Consider the following 27,072-nt stretch of genomic DNA (forward strand, 5'->3'; position numbering starts at 1 on the left):
AAGCCTTCAGACCATCAGTGTCTCTCTCCCTCCTCACTTAATGCACACCTTTTGTTCTGTTCTTTTGGTTTGATGTAGTTTGTGTTGTCTAGTTATTTTCCCTTAGTTTTAGTTAATAAATCTTTGTTTTAACTTTTACTTTGGTGTATGTCTCCCCTCAGTGTTACTTCCTTGAGCCGGGTTGTAACAAGGACAGCGATGCTTCATATCTTGACATGAGTCCATGCAGAATGGGATATAGCAACAGATAGAGCACCTGTAGGAGGAAGCAAGTGAAACCTGTCATCCCCACAAATGATGCACCACAACTGACAAACAAAGGGTTAAAGATACACATTAAAGGACAATTCCAGCGTGATTGCACTTTTTGCTCATTTTATCACGTTATGAGATATTTCCTACTTTTTCCTCATCTTAGTTGTTTTTAAAAGTAAATATTTTGAAATAAACGCTGTCTACATATTACGAGGTACAGTAAAGAGGAGGGTGCCAATTTTAAGCCGTAATTGTGTAAACTCAAGCTGTGTTTAATTTTACGGACTATAGCGGACGGAAGCGTCTTGCTTTGGTTTCTGTTGGCTTCATTGAAGTATTCTATAGGCTTCCGCTTTCTGCTTCTCTGCTTTCCATGTTTTCCTCTCCAAAATAAAAGTTTCAACCAATAGCTAATATAGCTATATGATGCGATTACGTTAGGACCCGCCTTCTGTCAATCAAAATCCATTCAAGCCAACCAGACTATATAATACTTCCATGAGTGGAAGTATGACGCCCCCTCCCATCTCAGGCTCGGCTCGGCTCGGCTCTCCCAAATGTGCTCAAAAATATGAAATGAACGGAACTTCTTTCAAAATGTAAAAGTTTATGGCCTGATATTAGCGTTCTGATGCAACTTTCCAAAACGGGATTGTCCGCTTCTCCTTCACAGAGATAGATTAAATTTACTGACTGAATTAGAAGTCTCTGGAGTTGTTTTCTATGCTGTTTGGAATTTACTGGGAGTGAATGAGCCTGAGAAGTATGGCAAAACTGATTTAAAGATAGAGAGATAAAAATATTTAAGATATTTTAAAATATATTGTGGCTTCACAACAGCTTTTCAGCATTTGAGTTTTTAAAAGTCCTTTCTGTCTGTAAAACAAATATAATATTTCGATAAAGACCCCGAGGTTGTTCAAACATCTATAGGAGGGAGGGATATGGCTCCCTAAATCCCTTCCTAGGCATCAAGTTAAAGTGTGTTAGAGGGAATGAATAAAAATAAAAGAAGAAAAGAAGAAGAAATCAGTAATCACACTGTGTTCCGTAATTATTGTTGTTGTGGTTTTACATAAAACATACTTAAAATACTTACATACTTAAAATTGTGGTTTTACATAAACAGTAGTAATCTTAAACACCATGAATTACCACCTGAATCAACAAAGCATGGCTAACAATCTCAACAGTTAAAATACATGGAGAGTGATACAGGCCTACTCTGTTATTGTACCAGATCTGCCCATACATATTTCAGTAAGAAAAAATACAATATAGGCTATCTGTGACAAATCTTTACACTCTACAAAGAACCTCGCATAGCATCACACTATGTACGTACTACATATACTATATATACACTAATATATGTTTATATGTTAGCCCTTTGTTGGACTGGCGACTAGTCAAGGGTGTTTCTGTCTTTCGCCCAAGGCACGCGTGGAATTGGCTCAAGCCCCCTGTGACCCAGTAGGCATAAGCAGGTAAAGACAATGAATGATTTTTTTATTTTTTTTTATTTATCCTTTATTTAACCAGGAAGGTCCCATTGAGATACAATATCTCTTCTGCCAGAGAGTCCTGGTCAAGATGGGCAGCAAAATGAGATAAAAAAAAAAAAAAGGTTTCATATAAAAATACAAACGGGGTCAGGTTACACCACAAAAACATACCAAAACACAACAAACAGGCACAAAACATACAGAGATCAGAGGCTAAAAAGAATCATGGAAAATAATGGCACATGTTAAGAGCAATGACATTGTTGTGTAAAAACTGATTTTAAAATATTTTTAAATTATACCACATATTGTTTTGTCACAAATATAATAGAATCTCTCAAAAGTATTTTACTGATGTTTTTATACATATGAATGTAAAAATGTTGTCGTCGGCATCAAAGTCTCATAAGACCATAGATTATTGTGCCTAGAGTCAGGTTTTGGTGCAGCGTCTTCTGTGATTGTGAAGTCCAGTCCTTGAGGGATAAGTCCTGCCACAGCGGTCGCAGGTCCAGGTCAGTCCAGATGTGGTTGGCGCAGTGTGCACATTGTCTTATCTCTTCTGTCGTTTTATGCCTCTATGCTGAGCCGGGGAGGTTTTGCATTTCAGCTGCCTTTTTCGTACAGCCTTTTGCAAACCAGGGCGATCTTGGGCGACATCTTCCCTGGTGTCCATGTCTATTTTAAGATACAGAGTTCATATTAATAACGCTCATGTGTTATGTGAATACAATTATGAAGAATTAGAAATATTTTAATGCATTAATTAGTCTAATTAATGATTAGCATAACTGGTAATGTTTAACATATGATGCGATTATGGCAGGACATTAGGCAGCTCAGGTGCCTCTTATTTCATGCTGCAGTCAAGCAACATTCGCCATGTACATGATTCTTTCATCAGACTTACATGCTTGAAACTCAAATGACAATGGATAGGTTTACATACTGTTGAGGAAGTCTTCTCCAAAATCAATCATCTGTCTCAGTGCACACAGTATCAGTGAATCAGTGTCGTCCTCTAAGCAGATTTCTGAGCTGTAGTTCTTCATAGGAAAGATGCAGTTCAGTGGAATACCCAGCTTTGAACTGAATTCCTCCATCTAAGTTGAGAGGAGCAACATTTCAGTTGACAAATGAATGTAAGGTGTTGACCTCACTACCAACAGAGACTCACCTTTTTCTTCAGGAGCTTGCTCTTATAGACATTTCTTATACTTTTATTGACCTCAGGACAGGCTTCATCAATTTTGGTGAGAATAGCCACTTGGGGAATCCCTGCAGATACAGAACAGAAACCTACTCAGTCCTTTAATATGTTTTTCGGGCAATTTGGTAACATTCACAGAACCCAATGTGGCACCAAGACTGCACACACAAAGCAATAAAAAACCCTGATGTTTGCTCTTACCCATGTCACTGGCTGCTAGTCTGATGTCCCTCATCTTCCCAATGACTTCATCACTCAATCGAGATACTCCATCAGCAGGTATGACACACAACAGAACATGAACTTTGTCATCCACAGTGGGGCAACTGTTGTAGCCTTGGTCTTCCTTTGACAGTGTAGATATAGGATTGAACTGGAAAAGAATGCAAACTCCAGTTAAATATTAATACTTGCATGTAAACAGTATCTGTTATGTATTTTTCTGTGAACAAAAAAGTATTTCATGCAAAACAGATCACAGAACTGGACTATTTGCCTGAATGATGTCAAACAGAGTTGAAATAATGCTTTAATTAGGGGTCCAAGCACGTAGTGCTGGAACCTTATTGTATTTGCTGGAATTATTCTGCTTCTTTCTTTCTTTCTTTCTTTCTTTCTTGCTTTTTCTCTGCTAAAAGTATCTGCAGCTCAGAAACCGTAAGTCCTACAGCAACCATATTTGGCAGGTGGGCTCCTATGACCCACCACTACTCAGGCAGTCTGATGTCCCTCATCTTCTTTAGGACTTCTTCACTCAATAGAGATACTGTGTCAGCAGGTATGACACCTCACAACATCACACCGTGCTGGAACCCTATTGTATTTGTTGGAATTCATCTTTGTTCCTTCTTCTTTTTCCTCCACTTAAAGTATCTGCAAATCAGAAATCATAAGTCCTACAGCAGCCATATTTAGCAGGTGGGCTCCTATGGCACCCCACTACTCAGGCAACAAAAACTATATTTATTGGCCGCATGGTGGTGCTATAACAAGCAATTTTATGTTTTGGCCAATAATTATGAACCATTCATTGTAGAGAGAAAATTATTGTGTCTATAGATTCTTTGGAAGGTGCTGAGTCCAATGTCCTCCGTATTGGATTTTCCGCCATTTAGATTTTTTTTTAAATCACTTTTTTCGCAACTCCTCTGTTCATCTGATTCACACGAAACTTGGTGTGGATAAAAGTGCCATAAAGATAATTGATAGGTCAAACAGTTTGGCTTTTGTCAACCAATGAACTTTTAACTAAACATGCCCGAACACAAAATTGGCCATAACTCATTGACCATTCACCTAATCAGACCAAAATTTGAAACGCATGTTGAGGAGTGTTGCTTAAGTGCGCTCACAAACCACTAGTGAGCGCCACAAATGCAAAAAGTTTCCAAGTCGACTTTGTGGTTGTAATTGATGAAAATGGCCAGGGCTTATTACATGATAATCAAATTTCCATAGTTATTAGAATCAAAACTTCTAAAAATGTGTAAAAATCTCCCATATGCCCTAGAGAGTTGAAATTTTTAGGACACGTTAGCTTAAGTGGGGGTACCTACCCCCGATTCTGAAGTCGCCCCCCTCTGTTTATAACAAAAACTGACTGTGATCCCACAGTGTTATCCTCCTAAACCATACATTACAGAACATTTTAAAAAATGAATCGTCATACCTTAATTAGTAAACAGCCCAAAAATGATAATGATATCTTGATAACTGAGCGTACGGTAGATCGAAATGTCCAGCTGCAAATAGTTTGATAAATTGACAATGTGATGTGTTCAAGATATGTGTTTTAACAAACTAAAGACAAATGATGTCTGTACTCTCAAGATGATGTCTGTAAAGCCACGTTTAAATTGATTAATGTGGGACACTAATACAGTTGTAGTACTCTTTCTGAAGCTTTCAGCATAGGTGGGAGTATCACCTATGACCTATCACTTGTCCCTTTGTTTTATTTTCCCACTTAGACACACCAAAGACGAATTTGGTGGAGTGGTTAAGCTACAGGTCTTAGGATCACAAGGTTGTGAGTTCAAGTTCCTGATATACCCTAATCATTTTGAAGTTTCATGAAAAGTAAATCAACACTAAATCACATAGTGCAGAAAACTCCCTAAACTCAAAGCAGGTGTTTGGCATAATCTGTCAAAGGCAAAATACCTGATTTGACATCACTGATTGGGGCGTGGCCAGAAGTGCACTATACTTTAAAGTTTAAACCCATAGAGAGCAGTGCAGCAACAATTTTCTAGCCCATGTGATTTAGTATTGATTTATTCGTTAATGGAGAGCACTATAAAGTTGCATGTGGTTAAGTGGTTAGCACTGTCAATCATAGGCTGTATCACAATACTTCTCCCTTTAGCTAGTTTCTCCTTCGAGAAACTGTAACACGAGGTTAGCTCTTATGTGGAAGATCGTGGGTTGAAATCCGGGCTTATCTTCTCCGTAGTCATAAACTGCCAAGAACAAGAGTCATATTTTCCAATAGAAAGTTTGGCCATTGTGAATAACTTTAACAATGTACCATGAACAATATGGGCACAATTAAATGATAAACTTGACAAAAGTCACAGGCTAACACAAATTGGTCAGAAGTAATCGACTGCATGTCCAATCTTCATGAAACTTGTCTGTCTATCATCTCTAAAGTTTTGTCTGTCTTTTCAAAGTGTGCTTGGACCCCACAATCGCCACTTGCAGCTATATTTCGATTTGATGATATGAACCAGACTTGAAAAAATGCATTAATTTTACCTTGTAACCGTCTCTCACATGTCCCTTTATGGCCAGTTTGATGTCTTCTGCACGGACACCTGTGTTAGTGTTGTTCTCAAGACCCATGATGTCATTGAAGATGAAAGGGTAAAAGGTCCTGGGGTTTCCTTTTTGGATTTTGTAGGTTGTGTACTGTAAAACATGTATAGAGGAAAGTGTATTTCATATATTTTTATCATCTATCAAAGTGCAGCAACAATAGTGTTCTCAATGTACACTGATAATAGCAACATTTAGCTACTTTTATTGTGGCATCTTCCAAAGCATCATGGTGACACTAATAATGGGACTAGTGCATGTGACCACTGAAACCAGTACCAGAAACCAATAAACTTTAGCCATAATCTGCATAGCATTTATCTGCAGAGCTTGCTCTTAACTGCACCAAATATGCGGAAGGGGATAAAATACACAGCAGTTTCTCATGGTTGAAAGTAGATAGATTAAAATGTAGCTTACATACTTGTACTTAGGCTACTATCAGAATCAGAATCAGAATCTCTTTATTCGCCAAATGTACAATGTACACAGGAATTTGACTAGGTGATACAGCGCAGTAAAACACGAAAATAGCAGAATAAAACAAGAAGAGCACACTAAGATTACGTAAAGTGAAAGTAAAAGGAGAAACATAATAAAATTGGCGACGTGGTGAGCGGTCGGGGGATGAGGTGGGAGCTAGGATGGGTTGTTGAGGAGAGTGATGGCCTTAGGGAAAAAACTGTTCAGGTGTCTGGTGATCCTGGTCCTGATGGAGCACAACCTGCGGCCGGATGGAAGTTTTCTGATGAGGCAGTGAGCCGGGTGTGATGGGTCCGCCACTATCCTACTAGCCCGCTTCCTGGCTCTAGCTTCATGCAGAACACTCACAGGCACCTGTTCCTGGCCTGTGAGCCGGCTCGCTGTTTGCACGATACGTTCCAGTCTGTGTTTGGTGTGGACAGAGGATGCGGGGTACCACACAGCGATGGAGGAGGTGAGGACACTCTCGATGGTGGCTCTGTAGAACTGGGTGCGGACTTTCGAGGAGATGTTCATCTTCCGGAGCAGTCTGAGGAAGAACATCCTCTGGTGAGCTCGCTTGATGACATTAGATGAGTGTGTCTCCCATTTCAGGTCGCTGGTGATGGTGGTACCCAGAAACTTAACAGACTCTACCACCTTTGCAGCTGCATTATTGATGAGTAATGGAGGATGTGAGGGCGGGTGTTTCCGGAAGTCCATGACCATCTCCACCGTCTTGTTGACATTGAGCTCCAGGTTGTTTTCTGTACACCATGCTGCCAGCTGTGACACAGTGTTCCTGTAGGCCAACTCATCGTTGTCCTTGATGAGGCCTAGGACCGTGGTGTCATCAGCAAACTTGACCAGCTTGATGGAGGGGTGGCTGGAGGTGCAGTCATTGGTGTACAGAGAGTACAGATATGGAGAGAGAACACAACCCTGTGGGGCTCCAGTGCTGGTGGTGAGTGGAGCAGACAGGTGGGTGCCAAGCCGTACCTGTTGCTTCCTGTTGGTCAGGAAGTCCGTAATCCACTCGCAGATGGGGCGGGGTACCTGCAGCTGTAGCAGCTTGGTGTGCAGACGGTCGGGGAGGATAGTGTTAAAGGCTGAACTGAAGTCCACAAACAGAGCCCTGACATAGGTGCTGGGCGTGTCCAGGTGCTGTAGTATATGGTGGAGGCTGAGGTTAACAGCATCGTCCACAGAGCGGTTAGCTCTGTAGGCGTCCAGAAGGGGGTCTGTGATTGGTTTGAGGAAGGACAGGATGAATCTTTCGAAGCACTTCATGACTACAGATGTCAGAGCAACGGGTCTCTAGTCATTCAGGCACGTAATTCTGTCCTTTTTTGGAACTGGGACGATGGTGGCTGCTTTGAAACAAGGTGGCACAAAGCAGCCACCATCGTCCCAGTTCCAAAGAAGGACTTATAAACTTGGCAATGCAACATTTTTGTTTTCAAGTATCCTATACCAGTGGCAGACACAATGAAACTACAAGACAAGTTATAGAGGGATATTTAGGGCTGTAATTTATAGAGCTATGTGTGCATAGAATAATCTTCATTATTATATAGTGTGCAGTCTAATATCAATGACAAGATTTCAGATTCATTTGCACCTGAACCATAAGGTCTATTTTTTTTCCCTCAGATTCCTTGGCTCAAAACAAATCTATTGCACATACGGGTTTTCATTTCAACCATGATAGGATTTTTTACATTATTTTCAATTTCATGCAAAACCTATTTTTCACTATTTCCCCCGCAAAGTTGATCCAATCTCAACTAAATTTTGCACACAGCATATATGGACTTCCTAGATTATGACGATTACCCGGAGTTTTGAAAATCCAAATCCATGTTTGGCCATGGTGTACAAACTAAGATGACAGTGAAGACATGCAAACAGAATGCGAGGCATAATTCCAAAAAGCTTCATAATTCATTCATACATGAGTCACCAAACTTCAGATACATATTTGGAATGGACCCCAAAGTGTGACCAACCACATTTAGTTGCATAGTTGTGCCGCCATCTGGCCAACCATGCAATAACAACTATTTTTTTTTTATTTCTCCTACAAAGTTGACTCAATCTCCACCAAATTTTACACACAGCATGATTGAGCTGCCTACATTATGTATTTTTCACTGATTTGTGATAGTCACAACTGGCCTTGACACATGATTAAAGTTGATGATGGAGATGCACAAACAAGATGTGAGGCATAATTGGAAAATGCTTCATGTTACTGAGGCAACAAAAATTAACCCAATCAGCCACATGGTGCTGCTACAACATGCAATTTTACATTTGGTCAATAACTCCTAAAATCCTCTGTATGCAAAACCTTTTTTTTTTCCCCCGCACAATTTTGATACTCCTAATCATTTGGCTGTGAAACACAAATGAATTTGACAGTGAAGACATTCAAAAAGGAAATGAGGCATAATTCCTAAATGCTTGATGCTGGAGCAACCAAATTTCACATACATGTTTGGGAAGTCCCCTTCATCTTTTGTCAAGTTTTAAATTGCATGGAATACATAATGAAATAGGGATGGCTGTTGCTTAGTTAATCCACACAATCAAAAGTTATTCGTACTTTTTTGGTGAAACTGTGATCAGATGCTGAATCCACCAAAGCTGCACCCGTCATTCTGCCTTGCATGATAGTGTTGACAGAGTTGATGAAACTGGACTTCCCAGCACCAACTGGCCCATGAAGCAGGATTCTGAGACGTTTGACCTTTTTGTTGTGAGGTTGGTAAGCCTTCACATACTGTAGGTATCTCTCTTTGTCACTGTTCAATAAAGAAAAGACTAAGATTAGATTTACTTTCAATTTTACAAATGGTGCACATTTAATGGTTGGTTGTCATAGACAACAACTACTTAACCAGGATGTTACTGAGACAGTACAAATGTACTTCCTTTTTAACCTACAACAAACAACAACAAAAGTAAATAAAACCAACAAGACAAGAAACAGTCACAACCACAGAATTTGAATGGATAGAACGGCCTTTCCATTGTTCTCTATGGTATTTTGGCTAGTACACCAAAAAATGGCGTCTATGGTTAGTTTCTATGATGACAACGGAAGTCTGGCCATTAATGCCGTAAAGTGTGTCACACCGGCTGCCACACAGCGTGAGTGGGTAAGCTTTGTAATGTTACAAGACTAACGTTAAATTAATAAAATGTGATGACTTACCAACAGTAATATAGCGCGATTAAACCCAATCGGTCCAAGCAGCTCCGCTGACAGCAAAGCGACGGAGATAGGGCAACGCCAGTTTTCCACTGTTTGGTCCTCGCTGCGACTTGCTGTAAGTCGGGTTATACGGAAGCGAGGCCAGCGGTACCATAGTGGTTTTATTTTATGGAACGGTACACATTAAAATGGCCGCTGCTCCGACCATCCAGGAGCATCGATTTGAATGGGAGGGACCGTTCTATCCATTCAAATTCTGTGGTCACAACAAATTATCTTGTGCAATTTCAGTTTTGTGTTAAGAAACAGAAACACACATTCAGGGCACAGTGGCATGACACAGACTGTTTACACTTACTCACCCCCATTGCATTTTCCTCCATGGTTCACTAAAAACTGCAAAAAGCAAATTGCACTTGTTGAATAAGAAATATTTCAAAGAAATAACTTTGTCAACATCATGCAAGCATTTGTAATTTTCTGTGACTGTAATCATTATTGAATTTTGAACAATGTTCTGCATGTTCATTTTACATATCTTACAAGGAGAAGGTGGGGGGGTTGGAGGTCGGCAAGGTCCTAGAAAGTAAGATAATTAGGGAATATGTAAACATGTGCAATACTTTGGCCAAATATTTGAACAAACACTTTATTCATTGCCTAAAACCAATTGTGTGCATAACTTTGAGACTGAATACCTTGATAGAAAAGAGAGTGAATATTGCAATCTTATGTTAGGCTACATTGTAGGCTCACAGCTGCTATAATGGGTTGTTGCAACTTGCAATAAAAAAAAAAAAAATTCAATATGCTGCAACAGTGAAATATTTATGTGTATTTGTCTCTTCTAAGCTGATACCAAGCTAAAACTAAAATTTAAGGTTAATATTTACTAGAGTCTGAAATAGCAAAAACAATATAATGTGTCTTATTTTCCTCCATGGTTCACTAAAATTGCACATGTTGATTAAAACGTCTGCAATATTTTAAAGAAATAACTTAATCAACATCAAAGTTTTGTTTTTTGCATATCTTACTAGGCGGGGGGGTTGCAGGTCGGGATTTTTTTCCTCCCATTGCTAGAAAATAAGAAAATTAGAGAATATGTAAACATGTGCAATACTTTGGTCCAATATTTGAAGAAACTATTTATTCATTGCCTCAAACCAACTGTGTGCATAACTTGTGTGAGTATTTGAAAACTTGTATTACTTTGTAGGCTTACAATATCTACAATGGGTTGTTGCAATGGAAAAATAACTCAACATGCTGTAAAAGTGATTTTTTTGTTTTGTTTATGTATTTGTTTCATCTTTAACTTTAAACTAAAATTACGTTTTTTTGTTTAATTTTTAGTTGACTGTGCATATGAAAAAACATTTTAGTGAATTCAAATAGCAAAACCAATATAACTAGAGTGTGTTAAAGTTGAAAGGAAACTGAAAGAATATTCTCCAAAACTAACAAATTAAAACTAACCAAAGTGAAATAAAAATCAACACCATTTTGTCACTTTAAGTATTTTGATCAAAAGAAAAAGAAAATTAAGGACAGAAGACAGAAATGAATCTATTGTATCTATGAATTCACTGCTACAGTACATAAAATCTGCCCTTTGTAAAGGTACTGGGTAAAGCTCCATCATAATAATACTAGAACTGAAACTAAACAAAACTAAATAAAATTAGTAAAACATTATCAGAAAAAAAAAGACAGCCAGAAATAGTTCACCAAAAAGAGGGTTTCACAAGTTCACAACAACCAGCACTAGTTGTATGGGGAAAAAAGTTCCCTCTTTGAGTGTAGTAGAAATGTAACACCATTTCTGAAAACCGACACAACAATAGTAAACAATAATCTATTTTCCTACCAAACATGAGGATAAACATCATCGATTATCAATCCATACCTCTACTGTTGTAGTACTGGAATGATGTGGAGCTTCAATGATACTGAGAGAGATCAATTTTTCCTTTTAAATCTCCCCACTTTATCTGTCGTTTCATTTCATTTTCACTATGATAAACCATGTGACTTAAAAGAAATCCACCACAGTATCTTGTAGACCTTTATGACACTCATAAACCCAATTAGCATTGGTAGTGCCATGGGGGGGGGGTTGATTATGGCCACCGTTGTTTATGGCTGTGCTGATAAAAGCCTATGTTTATGGTAACATAACATTTAGGTTACAGCTTTAAGGGTTAGGGTTACATCTTTAAACATCTTTAAAGCTGGGGTTATTTTAGAACCATTTTGGTTATATTTGTTGAAATTCTTTTTACATCCCTACAGCTATCAATAAATCAAATGCTCTGAGAAAAAATCTGGTCTCTGTGGCTGGCTGTCCCAGGTCCTCTGGGCTAGAATGAAAACCAGCAGTACTCGGGGTCCCGAGGCACGGAGTTGGGAACCACTGTCCTATTCTATATCCAATATTACTACACTAACATTATTCCACCCTTTTTACACTCCAATTACACCAGTTGGTTCATGGATTCACGAATTTGTAAAATATTCTATGAATTTATGACAGTTAGTAGAAATGTTAGATGACCAACATAATGTTCTTTAGCCACTGTGAGCTGAGTAGGGGAGACTAATGACGACTCAAACACACACACACACACACACACACACACCTACACACACACACACAGGCAATACGTGAGAGGAAACGTGTCAAAGAAACATACTGTAGAGAATTAAAGACACTCAACTATCAACATCCCTTCAGCACTGAACAAACGCCACAAGGCAGAACTATGGAAGGCACCTGAAAATCTGTTTTTATTTTTCTATTGATATATTGATCAGTTTATGTCCATTGTTTAACAAATTACAAATTTGCCATTGATCGCCAAGTCACACCTCCCCTCTATTCAATGCATGTCACATTTGTCATTAGAATTGTTATTATTATATTGAAAATATTGTCAGGATTTCTGACTGTGGAAATAACCTTCAAATTACCAGTCAGTGTACAAAGTCACAATTAAATGAGTGAACAGCCATATTCAGTGTTCTAAATGTTCTGGTCAGTATTAAAGGAATGCAGTACAGAAAGTAGGACTATAATAGTCCACAGATCTAGTCAAGTCAAGTCAAGTTTATTTATATAGCCCTTTATCACAAGCATGTCTCAGAGGACTTTACAGAGAATGTGTCTAGCTAGATCTAACTAAACACAATCAGTGATGAACAAAATTATGTAGGACAAACATAGTGAAAAACACAAGGTAGGTAGGAGCAGATTTAACAAGACAGATCTGTATTAAGCACTGTGTGCTTCCCTCCAGGTCACATTCAGGCAAGGGAGTAGGTTTGATTTTGACATTGGTAGGGACACACATGGGGGAGGTCCGGAGGGGATGTAACCCCCACTGGAAGCTGAGGCATTTTGCATTTATGATAGACTTCTGACCGCCATTTCATGTCATCTAGAGCCTTAATTTATAGATAGTTATGGTAGCCAACACACTCATTAACAGACACACAGACACAGGGGTGTAGCACATTAATGAATCCTTTACTCAAATTTGCCAGCTGAATGGGACTTTGAAGAGCACATTTTGTTTTAAGGCAGGTACTGTACTGTTGCCTATTCAAACCAATGATCTGTAAACATGTATTTACATTTAAAAAATAAATAAATAATAATAATAATAAGATATTGTAAACTATATCCAAACCTTACATACAAACAGCTGAGTGTCCACTGCCTTGCTCCTATTTGAAGGAGCCAAACACATGCCTACGCCTGTCATTAACAGAAATGAACTGTTGGCATATTTGTTTTACATCAGTGTTGTCCAGTGTTTCCTGATGGACATGGCACACAGCAGCATTGTTCAATCTCACTTGTGACATGTAGGCTACTTACGGTTGTCACTCGTCACAGACGCACGCGACGCGGTACTTAAATAAACTAACTTTAATGGCTAAACACAACTGTTACTAATATAAAATAGGATGGAGTCTTCACTTGCATGCTCGCCGGTAGGCGAAGCTTTGGCTCTTCTTGTACACAGCCCACAGCATTTCATACGTTAGCAAGAAATGGCAAAGCCAATCAGCGATTTTTTTGGGGGGTTAGGGAGGCGGTGTCACGCCAATTTTTATCCGGGCTGCAAAAATGGTCCAGGTGACGCAGTGACATTCTAAAACAGCTGTTATTATACTAAAGTTTCGTTACAGCGTCCATTGCTATGCCGACGCAGGACTCCAATGCACTACACCAATGCAGCGGGACTCGTAGTAGAGAACGCGATCTGTTAACATTGACTAGACTCTGACGGACAAAACAGCGTTTATTGTCAATCAAAATAATTGCTAGGGACATTTCAGAGTCGCTTGATATTGGTAGGGACACGTCCCTACCGTCCCTACCCAATTCTACGCCCTTGCATTCAGGACAGTCTCACATACGCTTGTGTATGTGGACGACTTTATTGCAGGTAGGACAGCGATGCTCCACATCTTGACAGGAGTCCATGCAGAATGGGATACAGCAACAGAGAAAGCACCTGAAGGAGGAAGCAAAGGGAATTTCTCTAGCCTCGCTTTGAACTGATAAAGAATACAATTGTAGTTTGCAGGTCTTTGCTTAATTGCTTAATCAGGAACGTGCAATAAGGAAGGACAGTCATATACCTGACATGAGCAATTTCATAGCGTGCTTTAATCTGAATGTGATTTTCCAGTTTTGTTCCTAAATGAAATATCTCTTATGAAAAAAGTGACACCTACTCCTACAACATGATTGATAGCATAAAAATAAAAAATGTTTTGCCTCTTTTTAAAAGAATGTAGGTAACTTCAGTTTTTGGTTGACAAAATGAAATAAATAGAGGATCCTCTGTAGTTTAGAAATATTGAATGATGAACTTCAGAGAATGTTGTTTTTGTTTTTTGTTTTCGATTGACAAGCTTTTTGAAATAGAAATAGATCTCTTCATTTGCTGTCAGATTAGGATTGTGCAATAAGGAAACCTTTTATGAGATGTGAAATGGTCAGTGTCATGGTGTACTTTAATCTGAATCTTCCATTAGATCTCTCTCTCTCTCTCTCTCTCTCTCTCTAGATAGATAGATAGATAGATATTTTCCAGGCTCAACTGCTCTTTGAGGGTTAGGGTTAAAGGGCTACCGTCTCCACTAGAAACCAGACGCTCCAGTGTGCCTGGCTGTTCTTACCCAAAGATGGCGAGGCCGCCACAGATGAGCCAGGTCATCAGGCCTGCTTTGCGCTCTGTCTTGGTGACAACCGTCTGCTGGCAGTGGGGACAAATGGTCTGACCCGGGACGTCCAGCAGTGTGGGGGTCACCACCAGGTGGGTCACTGAGGAGAGAGACACAAGGGCGTAACTTTGGTTTGAGACGTAGGGGGGACACAATAAAACGGGGAGTCTGGGGGTACTCCCCCAGAAAAAAATTTGCGATTTGAATCCCATTTCCTGCATTTCTACATACATTTAGGGACTACGGTAACCAATACAAAATCCGGGAAATAATTAAGTTGGTCATCATGCTAAATTCTGCCAGAATAGAACTAAATATGCATAAGAAAAACTGTCTTACTTTCTGTATTGTTTAACCCACAACTTTACTGAACTTCACATGTTGAGTTATTCAATGATGGACATATATATATATTGAAGAATAGGACTGACAGATCTATGGTACATTATTGTGGCACTATCGATAGATAATGTGTAATTTGTAACTTCAATCACAACAAACATATACAAAATGAAAGAATCAAAGAATATGAAACTTTTTTTTTTAGAAGTTTTTTAGAAGTCACACACTGTCAACACTATAAGAGCACTGCCAATGAATGTGTTAGCTTTTTTATGTAAGTCTAGTGTGTAGTTATCTTTATTATGAGTATTGGTTATACCTGCAATTAGATAGGCTTTGGTTCTACCTTTTCACAGTGTCACTCAAAATACATGCCTTTTGTAATCCCCTTTTTTATGATCCTTCAAGAACTTCTTACCTTCATGTATCCATACTTAACGTTTACCTTTTAAGATGAAAGACAGACAGTCAATTAATCAAACTGTAAGTGCTGACTCCGCCCACCCGGGCCAGTTTCGGCGTACGCCGGTAGCAATTACAAGTGGACCCTATCCTACAGTCCCTGCTCTCAGCGGAGGGAGGGAGCTACGCTGTGATCATCAGACCTCTCTTGATTAGACAAGCAAGTAGAGCAAACCGGCATCACCCATACCAATTTATTGCCAAATGCTTTGGGATTCAACACATTAACATTGCTTCCCGTGGTCAGAAAAAGTCGCCAGATTTGTCGCTAGTCGCTTTTGAGAAATAAAGTCGCCAGGGGGGTCTGAAAAAAAAGTCGCCAAGTTGGCAACACAGACGCCAAAATGTACTATAGAACTGCGTAGGCAGGCTGTCCGTGTCCGCTACTCGTCCGTGGCAATTTTTTTTAGAGTATCAGCCTTACAATCAGCACGGGACGGCTGGCCAAACAGTAGCATATTACGCACGATTTTTGCGGTTAAAAAAGTGGGTGGGACACAAACGGGATTTTGAAAAGAGGGGGGGACATGTCCCCCCCGCCCCCAGTGGAAATTACGCCCCAGTTTGCTCCCGACCACCAGCAGCCGAGCAAACAACGCCTCAAGGTCACATATGATCTTCCCATTGACCTTCACTCCTTTTGTCTTGAATTTCATTGTCACCACCTTATTTGAGATGGGCGCATGAAATCCCCCAGGAAGCGATGAAGAGAACAGTGTGCTCATGTCCTGTCTGATCTTCAATGCATCTTGCCCAAGGCTCACATAGCCTTGGGCCAGGCCTTCCCATTGAAGATGGACGTCAGGCCTCCAAATGACGCACCTACTAGCTCCTCCACACCGGTTGAATTCATCAGTTCTCCAATTGAGATTGAGATTGAGATCTGATCGCGATTGCCAACTTTTGATAGTGATTATATTAAGACAACACTTAACAGTATAATAAAAATGCTTGTTATTGGAGAGGGAGAGATACAGATAACTTACAGATAAGCCTACATGAACAGTCCGCCATCAAGGCATCCATGAATAGAGTAACTGTTAGGCATTCCAAATGATGAGGTAACTTTTTTTGGTAGTTGTGGTAACATTAGCTGTTGATGTATTAATTACTGTGGATTAAGTTTGTCTTTTGATTTTACTCAAAAGAACTCCTACCATGATATTTTAACAATTTAAACCACCCCAAGAGATGGTTTAGAAGTATAGAGATATTATATATAAAAAATTGAAATGAAATATGCACTACATACACACTGTAATCGTGGTTATCTGCTTCTATTTGATCAACTTACTTGCATTGAGACGATAATCCATATATAAAAAGCTGTGTTTCGTCCGTCTTTCCATCCGGCCGTTATTCCGCCCGCAGCAGTAACCACAGCGGCAATGACACAGGTCAATGACACAATGTTGCGCAGCAAAAAAACGCGAGCAGAACTGAAGAAATTTGAAGAAATATTAGGTTTCAACATTCACACCAATGACATTGAGCTCTCTTGATTCTGAAATGCAGGTCCAATGTATAAAGCATATAAATAACCTCAAAATTGACTCCAAATTCATCAAAATCAGCCCACCGGGAGTTGAAATATGGCCACTTCTGGTTTAAACGGTCATTTTGAATTTTGAAAATGTCAGAAATGGATTCAGCATCCTCAATAACCCCCTATACCACTCCAATATTGTCCAAATCAAGTTAGCATCCGGCAGTTTCTAAATGCTGGGGACCCATACTGTACATTTCTAACATAAAACTTAGGGGTACTCAACATTTATATGGGCTCTATAGGCTGGCAAATAGACTAAAAGACTTAGATTAGATTTTAGAATTAAAATATGTTTACTTTCAGTTTTATTTACAACAAACAGTAAATGCAGCCAACAAGGCAAGAAACAACAAATTATCTTGTGCAGTTTCAGTTTTGTGTTAAGAAACAGAAACAGACATTAAGGGCACAGTGGCACCACACAGACGTTATGTTTACACTTACTCACCCCCATTGAATTTTCCTCCATGGTTCACTAAAAGCTGACAAGCAAATTTTACATGTTTAATAAGTCATAAGCGATGAAATAATTTTATCAGCATTATTCAGGCATTTATTTTCTATGAATGATAATTAATTAATAAAAATGTAATTTTGAACAATGTTGAGAATTTTTTGCATATCTTACTAGGAGAAGGTGTGGGGGGGGGGGGGGGGGGGGGGGGGGGATGGTCTGTTTCCCATTGCTAAAAAGGAAGATAATTAGGAAATATGTAACGTGCAGTTCTTTGGCCTAATATTTAAAGAAAGATTTTATTTTTTGCCTTAAACCAACTGTTAACTTATCTTTGAGACTAAATATCTTGATAGTAAAGAGAGTGAATATTGCAAACTTGGACTGTAGGCTCATAATGCCCACAATGGGTTGTTCTAACTTGCAATATCAATGGTATAATTGACTCAATATGCTGCAACAGTGAAATGTTTGTTTATTTGTTTATGTATCTGTTTAATCCAAGTTTATGATGATTATATAATTATGTGTATAGTCTAATTTTTTAGTTGAATCGGTGTATGAAAAAACATTTTAGTAAACTGAAATAGCAAAAACAATGTAAAGTTGAAAGGAAACTGAAAAGTATAATTTTCGAAGATAACTAAAACTAAAATGAAGTAAAAATCAACACTAATTTTCACTTTATATTTTTGGATTATTGCCATGTACACTCTTAAATGTTTGAAACTCAAATGACCATGAATAGTTTTACATACTGTTGAGGAAGTCTTCTCCAAAGTCAATCATCTGTCTCAGTGCACACAGTATCAGTGAATCAGTGTCGTCATCTAAGATGATTTCTGAGCTGTAGTTCTTCACAGGAAAGATGCGGTTCATTGGAATACCCAGCTTTGAACTGAATTCCTCCATCTAGGTTGAAAGAAGCAACATTTCAGTTGACAAATTAATGTAAGGTGTTGACCTCAGGAGGTTTTTCTTGCTCAAATACTGAGATCTTTTGACTGTAAAGATAATTCTATATTCTAACTGAGGTTACATTATCTCTGTTCTATCAATCTATCTATCTATCTATCTATCGATCGATCGATCTATCTATCTAGTCACCTTCAGAGACTCACCTTTGTCTTCAGGAGCTTACTGTGATAGACATTTGTTATACTTTTATCGACCTCAGGACAGGCTTCATCAATTTTAGTAAGAATAGCCAGTTGGGGAATCCCTGCAGATACAGAACAGAAACCTAATCAGTCCTTGAAGCATAATGTTTTTCAGAAAGTTTGGTAACATTCACAGAACCCAATGTGGCACCAAGACTGCACACACAAAGCAATAAACACTCTGATGTTTGCTCTTACCCATGTCACTGGCTGCTAGTCTGATGTCCCTCATCTTCCCAACAACTTCATCACTCAATAGAGATACTGCATCAGCAGGAATGACACACACCAGAACATGAACTTTGTCATCCACAGTGGGGCAACTGTTGTAGCCTTGGTCTTCCTTTGACAGTGTAGATATAGGATTGAACTGGAAAAGAATGCAAACTCCAGTTAAATAATGCTACTTGCATGTAAACAGAGTTTTTCTTATGTATTTTTCTGTGAACAAAAAATATTTCATGCAAGACAGATCACAGAACTGGACTATTTGCCTGAATGATGTCAAACAGAGTTGAAAGACTGCAGTACTTTTACCTTGTAACCGTCTCTCACACGTCCCTTCATGGCCAGTTTGATGTCTTCTGGGCGGACTCCTTTGTTAGTGTCTTTCTCAAGACCCATGATGTTATTGAAGATGAAAGGGTAAAAGGTCCTGGGGTTTCCTTTTTGGATTTTGTAGGTTGTGTACTGTAAAACACATATGGAGGAAAGTGCTGTTTTTATCACAATGCTGCCATCTATTGACTGGTGGCCTTACACAGTTTGTAATCTGCACAATGATACTAGTGGCATCACTGCTACGAGCTGATCCAGTGTACTGTAATTATCTTTGGTGGTGCACAATACATGGTAGTCAGTTATCACAGATGGTGCTTTGCCAAATTTTAAATTGCATGAAATACATAATGAAATAGGGACGGCTGTTGCTTAGTTAATCCACATAATCAAAAGTTATTTGTACTTTTTGGGTGAAACTTTCACCAAAGGCTGAATCCACCAAAGCTGCATCCGTCATTCTGCCTTGCATCACACTGTTGACAGAGTTGATGAAACTGGACTTTCCAGCACCAACTGGCCCATGAAGCAGAACTCGGAGATGTTGGGCCTCTTCGTTGTGAGGTTGATAATCCTTCATATACTGCAGATCTCTCTCTTTCTCACTGTTCAGTAAAGAAAAGACTTAGATTAGACTTTAGAATTAAAATATGTTTACTTTCAGTTTTATTTACAACAAACAGTAAATGCAGCCAACAAGGCAAGAAACAACAAATTATCTTGTGCAGTTTCAGTTTTGTGTTAAGAAACAGAAACAGACATTAAGGGCACAGTGGCACCACACAGACGTTATGTTTACACTTACTCACCCCCATTGCATTCTCCTCCATGGTTCACTTAAAGCTGACAAGCAAATTGCATGTTGATTAAGACGTAAGCATGTTTTAAATAAATAAGTTTATCAACATTATGCAGGCATTTGTTGTCTGTGAATGATAATTAGTTAATAAAAATTGAATTTTGAACAATGTTGAGAATTTTTTGCATATCTTACTAGGAGAAGGTGGGGGGGGTTGGGATGGTCTGTTTCCCATTGCTAGAAAGGAAGATAATTAGGAAATATGTAACGTGCAGTTCTTTGGCCTAATATTTAAAGAAAGATTTTATTTTTTGCCTTAAACCAACTGTTAACTTATCTTTGAGACTAAATATCTTGATAGTAAAGAGAGTGAATATTGCAAACTTGGACTGTAGGCTCATAATGCCCACAATGGGTTGTTCTAACTTCCAATATCAATGGTATAATTGACTCAATATGCTGCAACAGTGAAATGTTTGTTTATTTGTTTATGTATCTGTTTAATCCAAGTTTATGATGATTATATAATTATGTGTGTAGTCTATTTTTTAGTTGAATCAGTGTATGAAAAAACATTTTAGTAAACTGAAATAGCAAAAACAATGTAAAGTTGAAAGGAAACTGAAAGTATAATTTTCGAAGATAACTAAAACTAACTAAAATTGCCATGTACACTCTTAAATGTTTGAAACTCAAATGGCCATGAATAGTTTTACATACTGTAAAAGAAGTCTTCTCCAAAGTCAATCATCTGTCTCAGTGCACACAGTATCAGTGAATCAGTGTTGTCATCTAAGATGATTTCTGTGTGGTAGTTCTTCACAGGAAAGATGCAGTTCACTGGAATACCCAGCTTTGAACTGAATTCCTCCATCTAAGATGAAAGAAACACATTTCAGTTGACAAATTAATGCACAAGGTGTTGACCTCAGGAGGGTTTTTGTGCTCAAATACTGAAATCTTTTTACTGTAAAGATCAATTATATTCTAACTGAGGTTAGATTATCTCTGTACAATGTATTACAAAATCACCTTCAGAGACTCACCTTTGTCTTCAGGAGCTTACTGTGATAGACATTTCTTACACTTTTATTGACCTCAGGACAGGCTTCATCAACTCTGGTAAGAATAGCCAGTTGAGGAATCCCTGCAGATACAGAACAGAAACCTAATCAGTCCTTGAATATGTTTTTCAGGCAATTTGGTAACATTCACATAACCCAATGTGGCACCAAGACTGCACACACAAATCAATAAACACCCTGATGTTTTCTCTTACCCATGTCACTGGCTGCTAGTCTGATGTCCCTCATCTTCCCAACGACTTCATCACTCAATAGAGATACTGCATCAGCAGGAATGACACACACCAGAACATGAACTTTGTCATCCACAGTGGGGCAACTGTTGTAGCCTTGGTCTTCCTTTGACAGTGTAGATATAGGATTGAACTGGAAAAGAATGCAAACTCCAGTTAAATAATGCTACTTGCATGTAAACAGAGTTTTTCTTATGTATTTTTCTGTGAACAAAAAATATTTCATGCAGGACAGATCACAGAACTGGATTATTTGCCTGAATGATGTCAAACAGAGTTTAAATAATGCAGTAATTTTACCTCGTAATCATCTCTCACATGTCCCCTCATGGCCAGTCTGATGTCTTCCACACGGACTCCTGTATTAGTCTCTTCCTCAAGACCCATGATGTCATTGAAGATGAAAGGGTAAAAGGTCCTGGGGTTTCCTTTTTGGATTTTGTAGGTTGTGTACTGCAAAACACATATGGAGGAAAGTGCTGTTTTTATCACAATGCTGCCATCTATTGACTGGTGGCCTTACACAGTTTTAATTTGCACAATGATACTAGTTGCATCACTGCTACGAGCTGATTCAGTGTACTGTAATTATCTTTGGTGGTGCACAATACATGGTAGTCAGTTATCACAGATGGTGCTTTGCCAAATTTTAAATTGCATGAAATACATAATGAAATAGGGATGGCTGTTGCTTAGTTAATCCACATAATCAAAAGTTATTTGTACTTTTTTGGTGAAACTTTCACCAAAGGCTGAATCCACCAAAGCTGCATCCGTCATTCTGCCTTGCATCACACTGTTGACAGAGTTGATGAAACTGGACTTTCCAGCACCAACTGGCCCATGAAGCAGAACTCGGAGATGTTGGGCCTCTTCGTTGTGAGGTTGATAAGCCTTCACATACTGCAGATCTCTCTCTTTCTCACTGTTCAGAAAAGAAAAGACTTAGATTAGATTTTAGACTTAAAATATGTTCACTTTAAATTTTACAAATGGTGCATACTGTATTTAATGGTTGGTTCTCAGTTGTCACAGACAACAACTGGCAAGTTAACCAGGATATTACTGAGACAGTAAAAATGTATTTATACTGTAGCCTTATTAACCTGCAACAAACAGTAAATACAGCCAACAAGGAAAGAAACAAAAAATATATTGTGTAGTTTCAGTTTTGTGTTAAGAAACAGAAACAGACATTAAGGGCACAGTGGCACCACACAGACTTCATGTTTACACTTACTCACCCCCATTGCATTTTCCTCCATGGTTCACTTAAAGCTGACAAGCAAATTTCACATGTTTAATAAGTCATAAGCGATGAAATAATTTTATCAGCATTATGCAGGTATTTGTTGTCTGTGAATGATAATTAGTTAATAAAAATTGAATTTTGAACAATGTTGAGAATTTTTTGCATATCTTACTAGGAGAAGGTGGGGGTGGTGGGGGGAGTCGGGATGGTCTGTTGTTTCCCATTGCTAAAAAGGAAGATAATTAGGAAATATGTAACGTGCAGTTCTTTGGCCTAATATTTAAAGAAAGATTTTATTTTTTGCCTTAAACCAACTGTTAACTTATCTTTGAGACTAAATATCTTGATAGTAAAGAGAGTGAATATTGCAAACTTGGACTGTAGGCTCATAATGCCCACAATGGGTTGTTCTAACTTCCAATATTAATGGTATAATTGACTCAATATGCTGCAACAGTGAAATATTTGTTTATTTGTTTATGTATCTGTTTAATCCAAGTTTATGATGATTATATAATTATGTGTATAGTCTAATTTTTTAGTTGAATCGGTGTATGAAAAAACATTTTAGTAAACTGAAATAGCAAAAACAATGTAAAGTTGAAAGGAAACTGAAAAGTATAATTTTCGAAGATAACTAAAACTAAAATGAAGTAAAAATCAACACTAATTTTCACTTTACATTTTTGGATTATTGCCATGTACACTCTTAAATGTTTGAAACTCAAATGACCATGAATAGTTTTACATACTGTTGAGGAAGTCTTCTCCAAAGTCAATCATCTGTCTCAGTGCACACAGTATCAGTGAATCAGTGTCGTCATCTAAGATGATTTCTGAGCTGTAGTTCTTCATAGGAAAGATGCGGTTCATTGGAATACCCAGCTTTGAACTGAATTCCTCCATCTAAGTTGAAAGAAGCAACATTTCAGTTGACAAATTAATGTAAGGTGTTGACCTCAGGAGGTTTTTCTTGCTCAAATACTGAGATCTTTTGACTGTAAAGATAATTCTATATTCTAACTGAGGTTACATTATCTCTGTTCTATCAATCTATCTATCTATCTATCTATCTATCTATCTATCTATCTATCGATCGATCGATCGATCTATCTATCTAGTCACCTTCAGAGACTCACCTTTTTCTTCAGGAGCTTACTGTGATAGACATTTCTTATACTTTTATCGACCTCAGGACAGGCTTCATCAATTTTGGTGAGAATAGCCAGTTGGGGAATCCCTGCAGATACAGAACAGAAACCTAATCAGTCCTTGAAGCATAATGTTTTTCAGAAAGTTTGGTAACATTCACAGAACCCAATGTGGCACCAAGACTGCACACACAAAGCAATAAACACTCTGATGTTTGCTCTTACCCATGTCACTGGCTGCTACTCTGATGTCCATCATCTTCCCAACGATTTCATCACTCAATAGAGATACTGCATCAGCAGGCATGACACACACCAGAACATGAACTTTGTCATCCACAGTGGGGCAACTGTTGTAACCTTGGTCTTCCTTTGACAGTGTAGATATAGGATTGAACTGGAAAAGAATGCAAACTCCAGTTAAATAATGCTACTTGCATGTAAACAGAGTTTTTGTTATGTATTTTTCTGTGAACAAAAAATATTTCATGCAAGACAGATCACAGAACTGGATTATTTGCCTGAATGATGTCAAACAGAGTTGAAAGACTGCAGTACTTTTACCTTGTAACCGTCTCTCACATGTCCCTTCATGGCCAGTTTGATGTCTTCTGGGCGGACTCCTTTGTTAGTGTCTTTCTCAAGACCCATGATGTCATTGAAGATGAAAGGGTAAAAGGTCCTGGGGTTTCCTTTTTGGATTTTGTAGGTTGTGTACTGTAAAACACATATGGAGGAAAGTGCTGTTTTTATCACAATGCTGCCATCTATTGACTGGTGGCCTTACACAGTTTGTAATCTGCACAATGATACTAGTTGCATCACTGCTACGAGCTGATTCAGTGTACTGTAATTATCTTTGGTGGTGCACAATACGTGGTAGTCAGTTATCGCAGATGGTGCTTTGCCAAATTTTAAATTGCATGAAATACATAATGAAATAGGGACGGCTGTTGCTTAGTTAATCCACATAATCAAAAGTTATTTGTACTTTTTGGGTGAAACTTTCACCAAAGGCTGAATCCACCAAAGCTGCATCCGTCATTCTGCCTTGCATCACACTGTTGACAGAGTTGATGAAACTGGACTTTCCAGCACCAACTGGCCCATGAAGCAGAACTCGGAGATGTTGGGCCTCTTCGTTGTGAGGTTGATAATCCTTCATATACTGCAGATCTCTCTCTTTCTCACTGTTCAGTAAAGAAAAGACTTAGATTAGACTTTAGAATTAAAATATGTTTACTTTCAGTTTTATTTACAACAAACAGTAAATGCAGCCAACAAGGCAAGAAACAACAAATTATCTTGTGCAGTTTCAGTTTTGTGTTAAGAAACAGAAACAGACATTAAGGGCACAGTGGCACCACACAGACGTTATGTTTACACTTACTCACCCCCATTGCATTCTCCTCCATGGTTCACTTAAAGCTGACAAGCAAATTGCATGTTGATTAAGACGTAAGCATGTTTTAAATAAGTACGTTTACCAACATTATGCAGGCATTTGTTGTCTGTGAATGATAATTAGTTAATAAAAATTGAATTTTGAACAATGTTGAGAATTTTTTGCATATCTTACTAGGAGAAGGTGGGGGGGGTCGGGATGGTCTGTTTCCCATTGCTAGAAAGGAAGATAATTAGGAAATATGTAACGTGCAGTTCTTTGGCCTAATATTTAAAGAAAGATTTTATTTTTTGCCTTAAACCAACTGTTAACTTATCTTTGAGACTAAATATCTTGATAGTAAAGAGAGTGAATATTGCAAACTTGGACTGTAGGCTCATAATGCCCACAATGGGTTGTTCTAACTTCCAACATTAATTTTGACTCAATATGCTGCAACAGTGAAATATTTGCGTTTATTTGTTTGTGTATCTGTTTAATCCAAGTTTATGATGCCAAACTAAAATTACATTTTTTAGCTGAATCTAGGTATGACATTTTTTTTTTGTAAACTGAAACAGCAAAAACAGTGTAAAGTTGAAAGGACATTTCAGTTTCACAGTGTAAACAATAGTAGGCTATATTTTCCTATCAAACCTGAGGCTAAACATAATAGAAGATACATACCTCTATTGTTGTGGTACTGGAACAAAGTGGAGTTTCAAGCAATGATGCTGACTGAGATAAATGTTGCCTTTTATACCTTCTCTCTTTCTCTGCACTTTTACTTTCACTGTGATAAACCATGTGACTTAAAAGAAATCCAACACGTTTATTGTAGACCACTGTCACTGATCTGACTTTGTAAGCACTTTGTAACTCTTGTTTTGAAAAGTGCTGTATAAATAAAGTGTTGCTTACTTATAACACCCCCTCCTTTCATTTCATTCAATTGAGGATGATGCACTTTAAAATAACCCAATTATTAATTTATTTATTTAAAACTAGTGAAATATCACAGCAAAATGCCTACTTAATTTTGCAGACATTTGGAAGTTGTCTTCAGTAAATTACAAATATTACTTTGTACTAATGCAGGTAAAATTAGGCAATGAACCAGTTATGATCTGTAGTCCAACTTTTGTTACAAATCATTATTCACAAGTTAGTTAGTTATTGTTTGACAGCCTGTTTTGAACAACAGCGTCATGGTATTTTCTCTCTAAGATCTAGGACAGGAGTACCAAGAGTACCAAGAGTCTGCAGGTTTTCATTCCAACCAAACACCAGCTGATTCAGTGATTAGTTCCTCCTCTCTGGTTGACATTGTGCTAATCAGCTGCTGTAGACTTTGGATGGAATGAAAACCTGCAGACTCTCACCCTCCATGGTACATGGTTGCTTTTCTCTGATCTGTAAGAAACGGTGCAGATATTTTACTATCACTTTTCTCTGAGATGTGATTTCCAGGAAACTGGCCTAATAGTGTCCTGTTGTAATGGTTGTTAATGATTATTTGATCTTGTAATGTCTATATACAATATGACTACACTAACATTATTCCAACATTATTACACTACAGTTAAAGCAGTACTGTAGGTTCATGGATGCAATTCTTAAAATTCTCTATGGTCAAGGCCCGTTGTTGTTCAGTGCATACATCAATGATCTTCCATCTGTGTGTGATGGTGTGGAGACCCTGATGTATGCAGACGACACGGTCTTATATGCACACGGGAAAGACATTGAACAAGTTGCTGCCAAACTGTCATTAACAATGGAAAAAGTTGCAAAGTGGCTCAGTTACTCATGTCTCACTCTGAATATTGAGAAAACAGTGACCATGTATTTTTTGAATAAACAAAAACAAAGGTTTTTTCCAAATATTTATATAGATGGACAAAAGATTAAAAAATGTTGATGAGTTTAA

At 38.2% G+C, this 27,072-nt stretch overlaps 4 protein-coding genes across 5 annotated transcripts in view; all 4 read right to left on the reverse strand.

The window, feature by feature from the left end:
• The window catches only part of LOC144537850 (interferon-induced protein 44-like), a 48,271-nt gene extending 22,411 nt beyond the window's left edge, over positions 1 to 25,860 (reverse strand). The window contains exons 1-2 of the mRNA XM_078284476.1: positions 25,830 to 25,860; positions 20,233 to 20,274 (exon numbers count right to left, since the gene is read on the reverse strand). Of these exons, the coding sequence (XP_078140602.1) occupies positions 20,233 to 20,272 (40 nt within the window). The 5' untranslated portion in view covers positions 20,273 to 20,274; positions 25,830 to 25,860. The remainder of the gene's footprint in view (positions 1 to 20,232; positions 20,275 to 25,829) is intronic.
• On the reverse strand, positions 1,808 to 20,075 carry LOC139914232 (interferon-induced protein 44-like). 2 transcript variants are annotated; one of them, XM_078284475.1, is made up of 7 exons: positions 20,048 to 20,075; positions 19,645 to 19,843; positions 19,218 to 19,370; positions 18,879 to 19,050; positions 18,642 to 18,742; positions 2,710 to 2,863; positions 1,808 to 2,438 (listed from the first exon to the last, which is right to left on the reverse strand). In XM_078284475.1, the coding sequence occupies exons 1-7, from the start codon at positions 20,056 to 20,058 to the stop codon at positions 2,314 to 2,316; spliced, it is 915 nt and encodes a 304-aa protein (XP_078140601.1). In that variant the 5' UTR covers positions 20,059 to 20,075; the 3' UTR covers positions 1,808 to 2,313. The 2 variants fall into 2 exon arrangements, with proteins under 2 accessions (XP_078140601.1, XP_071758596.2); XM_071902495.2 differs by lacking the exons at positions 1,808 to 2,438; positions 2,710 to 2,863 and adding an exon at positions 18,225 to 18,432.
• Positions 12,237 to 14,949, reverse strand: LOC144539457 (LITAF domain-containing protein-like). Its single transcript, XM_078284479.1, has 2 exons — positions 14,669 to 14,949; positions 12,237 to 13,998 (listed from the first exon to the last, which is right to left on the reverse strand). Exons 1-2 carry the CDS (start codon positions 14,944 to 14,946, stop codon positions 13,893 to 13,895), a joined length of 384 nt encoding a protein of 127 aa, XP_078140605.1. The 5' UTR covers positions 14,947 to 14,949; the 3' UTR covers positions 12,237 to 13,892.
• Positions 23,306 to 25,188, reverse strand: LOC144539456 (interferon-induced protein 44-like). The gene is made up of 6 exons (XM_078284478.1): positions 25,153 to 25,188; positions 24,750 to 24,948; positions 24,323 to 24,475; positions 23,984 to 24,155; positions 23,747 to 23,847; positions 23,306 to 23,513 (listed from the first exon to the last, which is right to left on the reverse strand). The coding sequence occupies exons 1-6, from the start codon at positions 25,161 to 25,163 to the stop codon at positions 23,352 to 23,354; spliced, it is 798 nt and encodes a 265-aa protein (XP_078140604.1). The 5' UTR covers positions 25,164 to 25,188; the 3' UTR covers positions 23,306 to 23,351.
• Positions 25,861 to 27,072: the final 1,212 nt, after the last annotated feature.

The sequence above is a fragment of the Centroberyx gerrardi genome, chromosome 7 (genome assembly GCF_048128805.1).
Source record: "Centroberyx gerrardi isolate f3 chromosome 7, fCenGer3.hap1.cur.20231027, whole genome shotgun sequence".
Lineage (NCBI taxonomy): Eukaryota > Metazoa > Chordata > Actinopteri > Beryciformes > Berycidae > Centroberyx > Centroberyx gerrardi.

What these genes read in the sequence shown, in the direction of transcription:
- LOC144539457 (XM_078284479.1), bottom strand. Translation starts at nt 14,946, where the DNA reads ATGTATGTAGAAATGCAGGAAATGGGATTCAAATCGCAAATTTTTTTC. An exon ending in GGCGGCCTCGCCATCTTTGG is followed by an intron (nt 13,999 to 14,668) that starts GTAAGAACAGCC and finishes TTCCTCCTTCAG; the next exon opens with GTGCTTTCTCTGTTGCTGTA.
- LOC139914232 (XM_078284475.1), bottom strand. An exon ending in GTGAAAGTTTCACCCAAAAA is followed by an intron (nt 19,371 to 19,644) that starts GTACAAATAACT and finishes TGTGTTTTACAG; the next exon opens with TACACAACCTACAAAATCCA. An exon ending in ACTAGCAGCCAGTGACATGG is followed by an intron (nt 18,743 to 18,878) that starts GTAAGAGCAAAC and finishes CTGTATCTGCAG; the next exon opens with GGATTCCCCAACTGGCTATT.
- LOC144539456 (XM_078284478.1), bottom strand. An exon ending in GTGAAAGTTTCACCCAAAAA is followed by an intron (nt 24,476 to 24,749) that starts GTACAAATAACT and finishes TGTGTTTTACAG; the next exon opens with TACACAACCTACAAAATCCA. An exon ending in AGTAGCAGCCAGTGACATGG is followed by an intron (nt 23,848 to 23,983) that starts GTAAGAGCAAAC and finishes CTGTATCTGCAG; the next exon opens with GGATTCCCCAACTGGCTATT.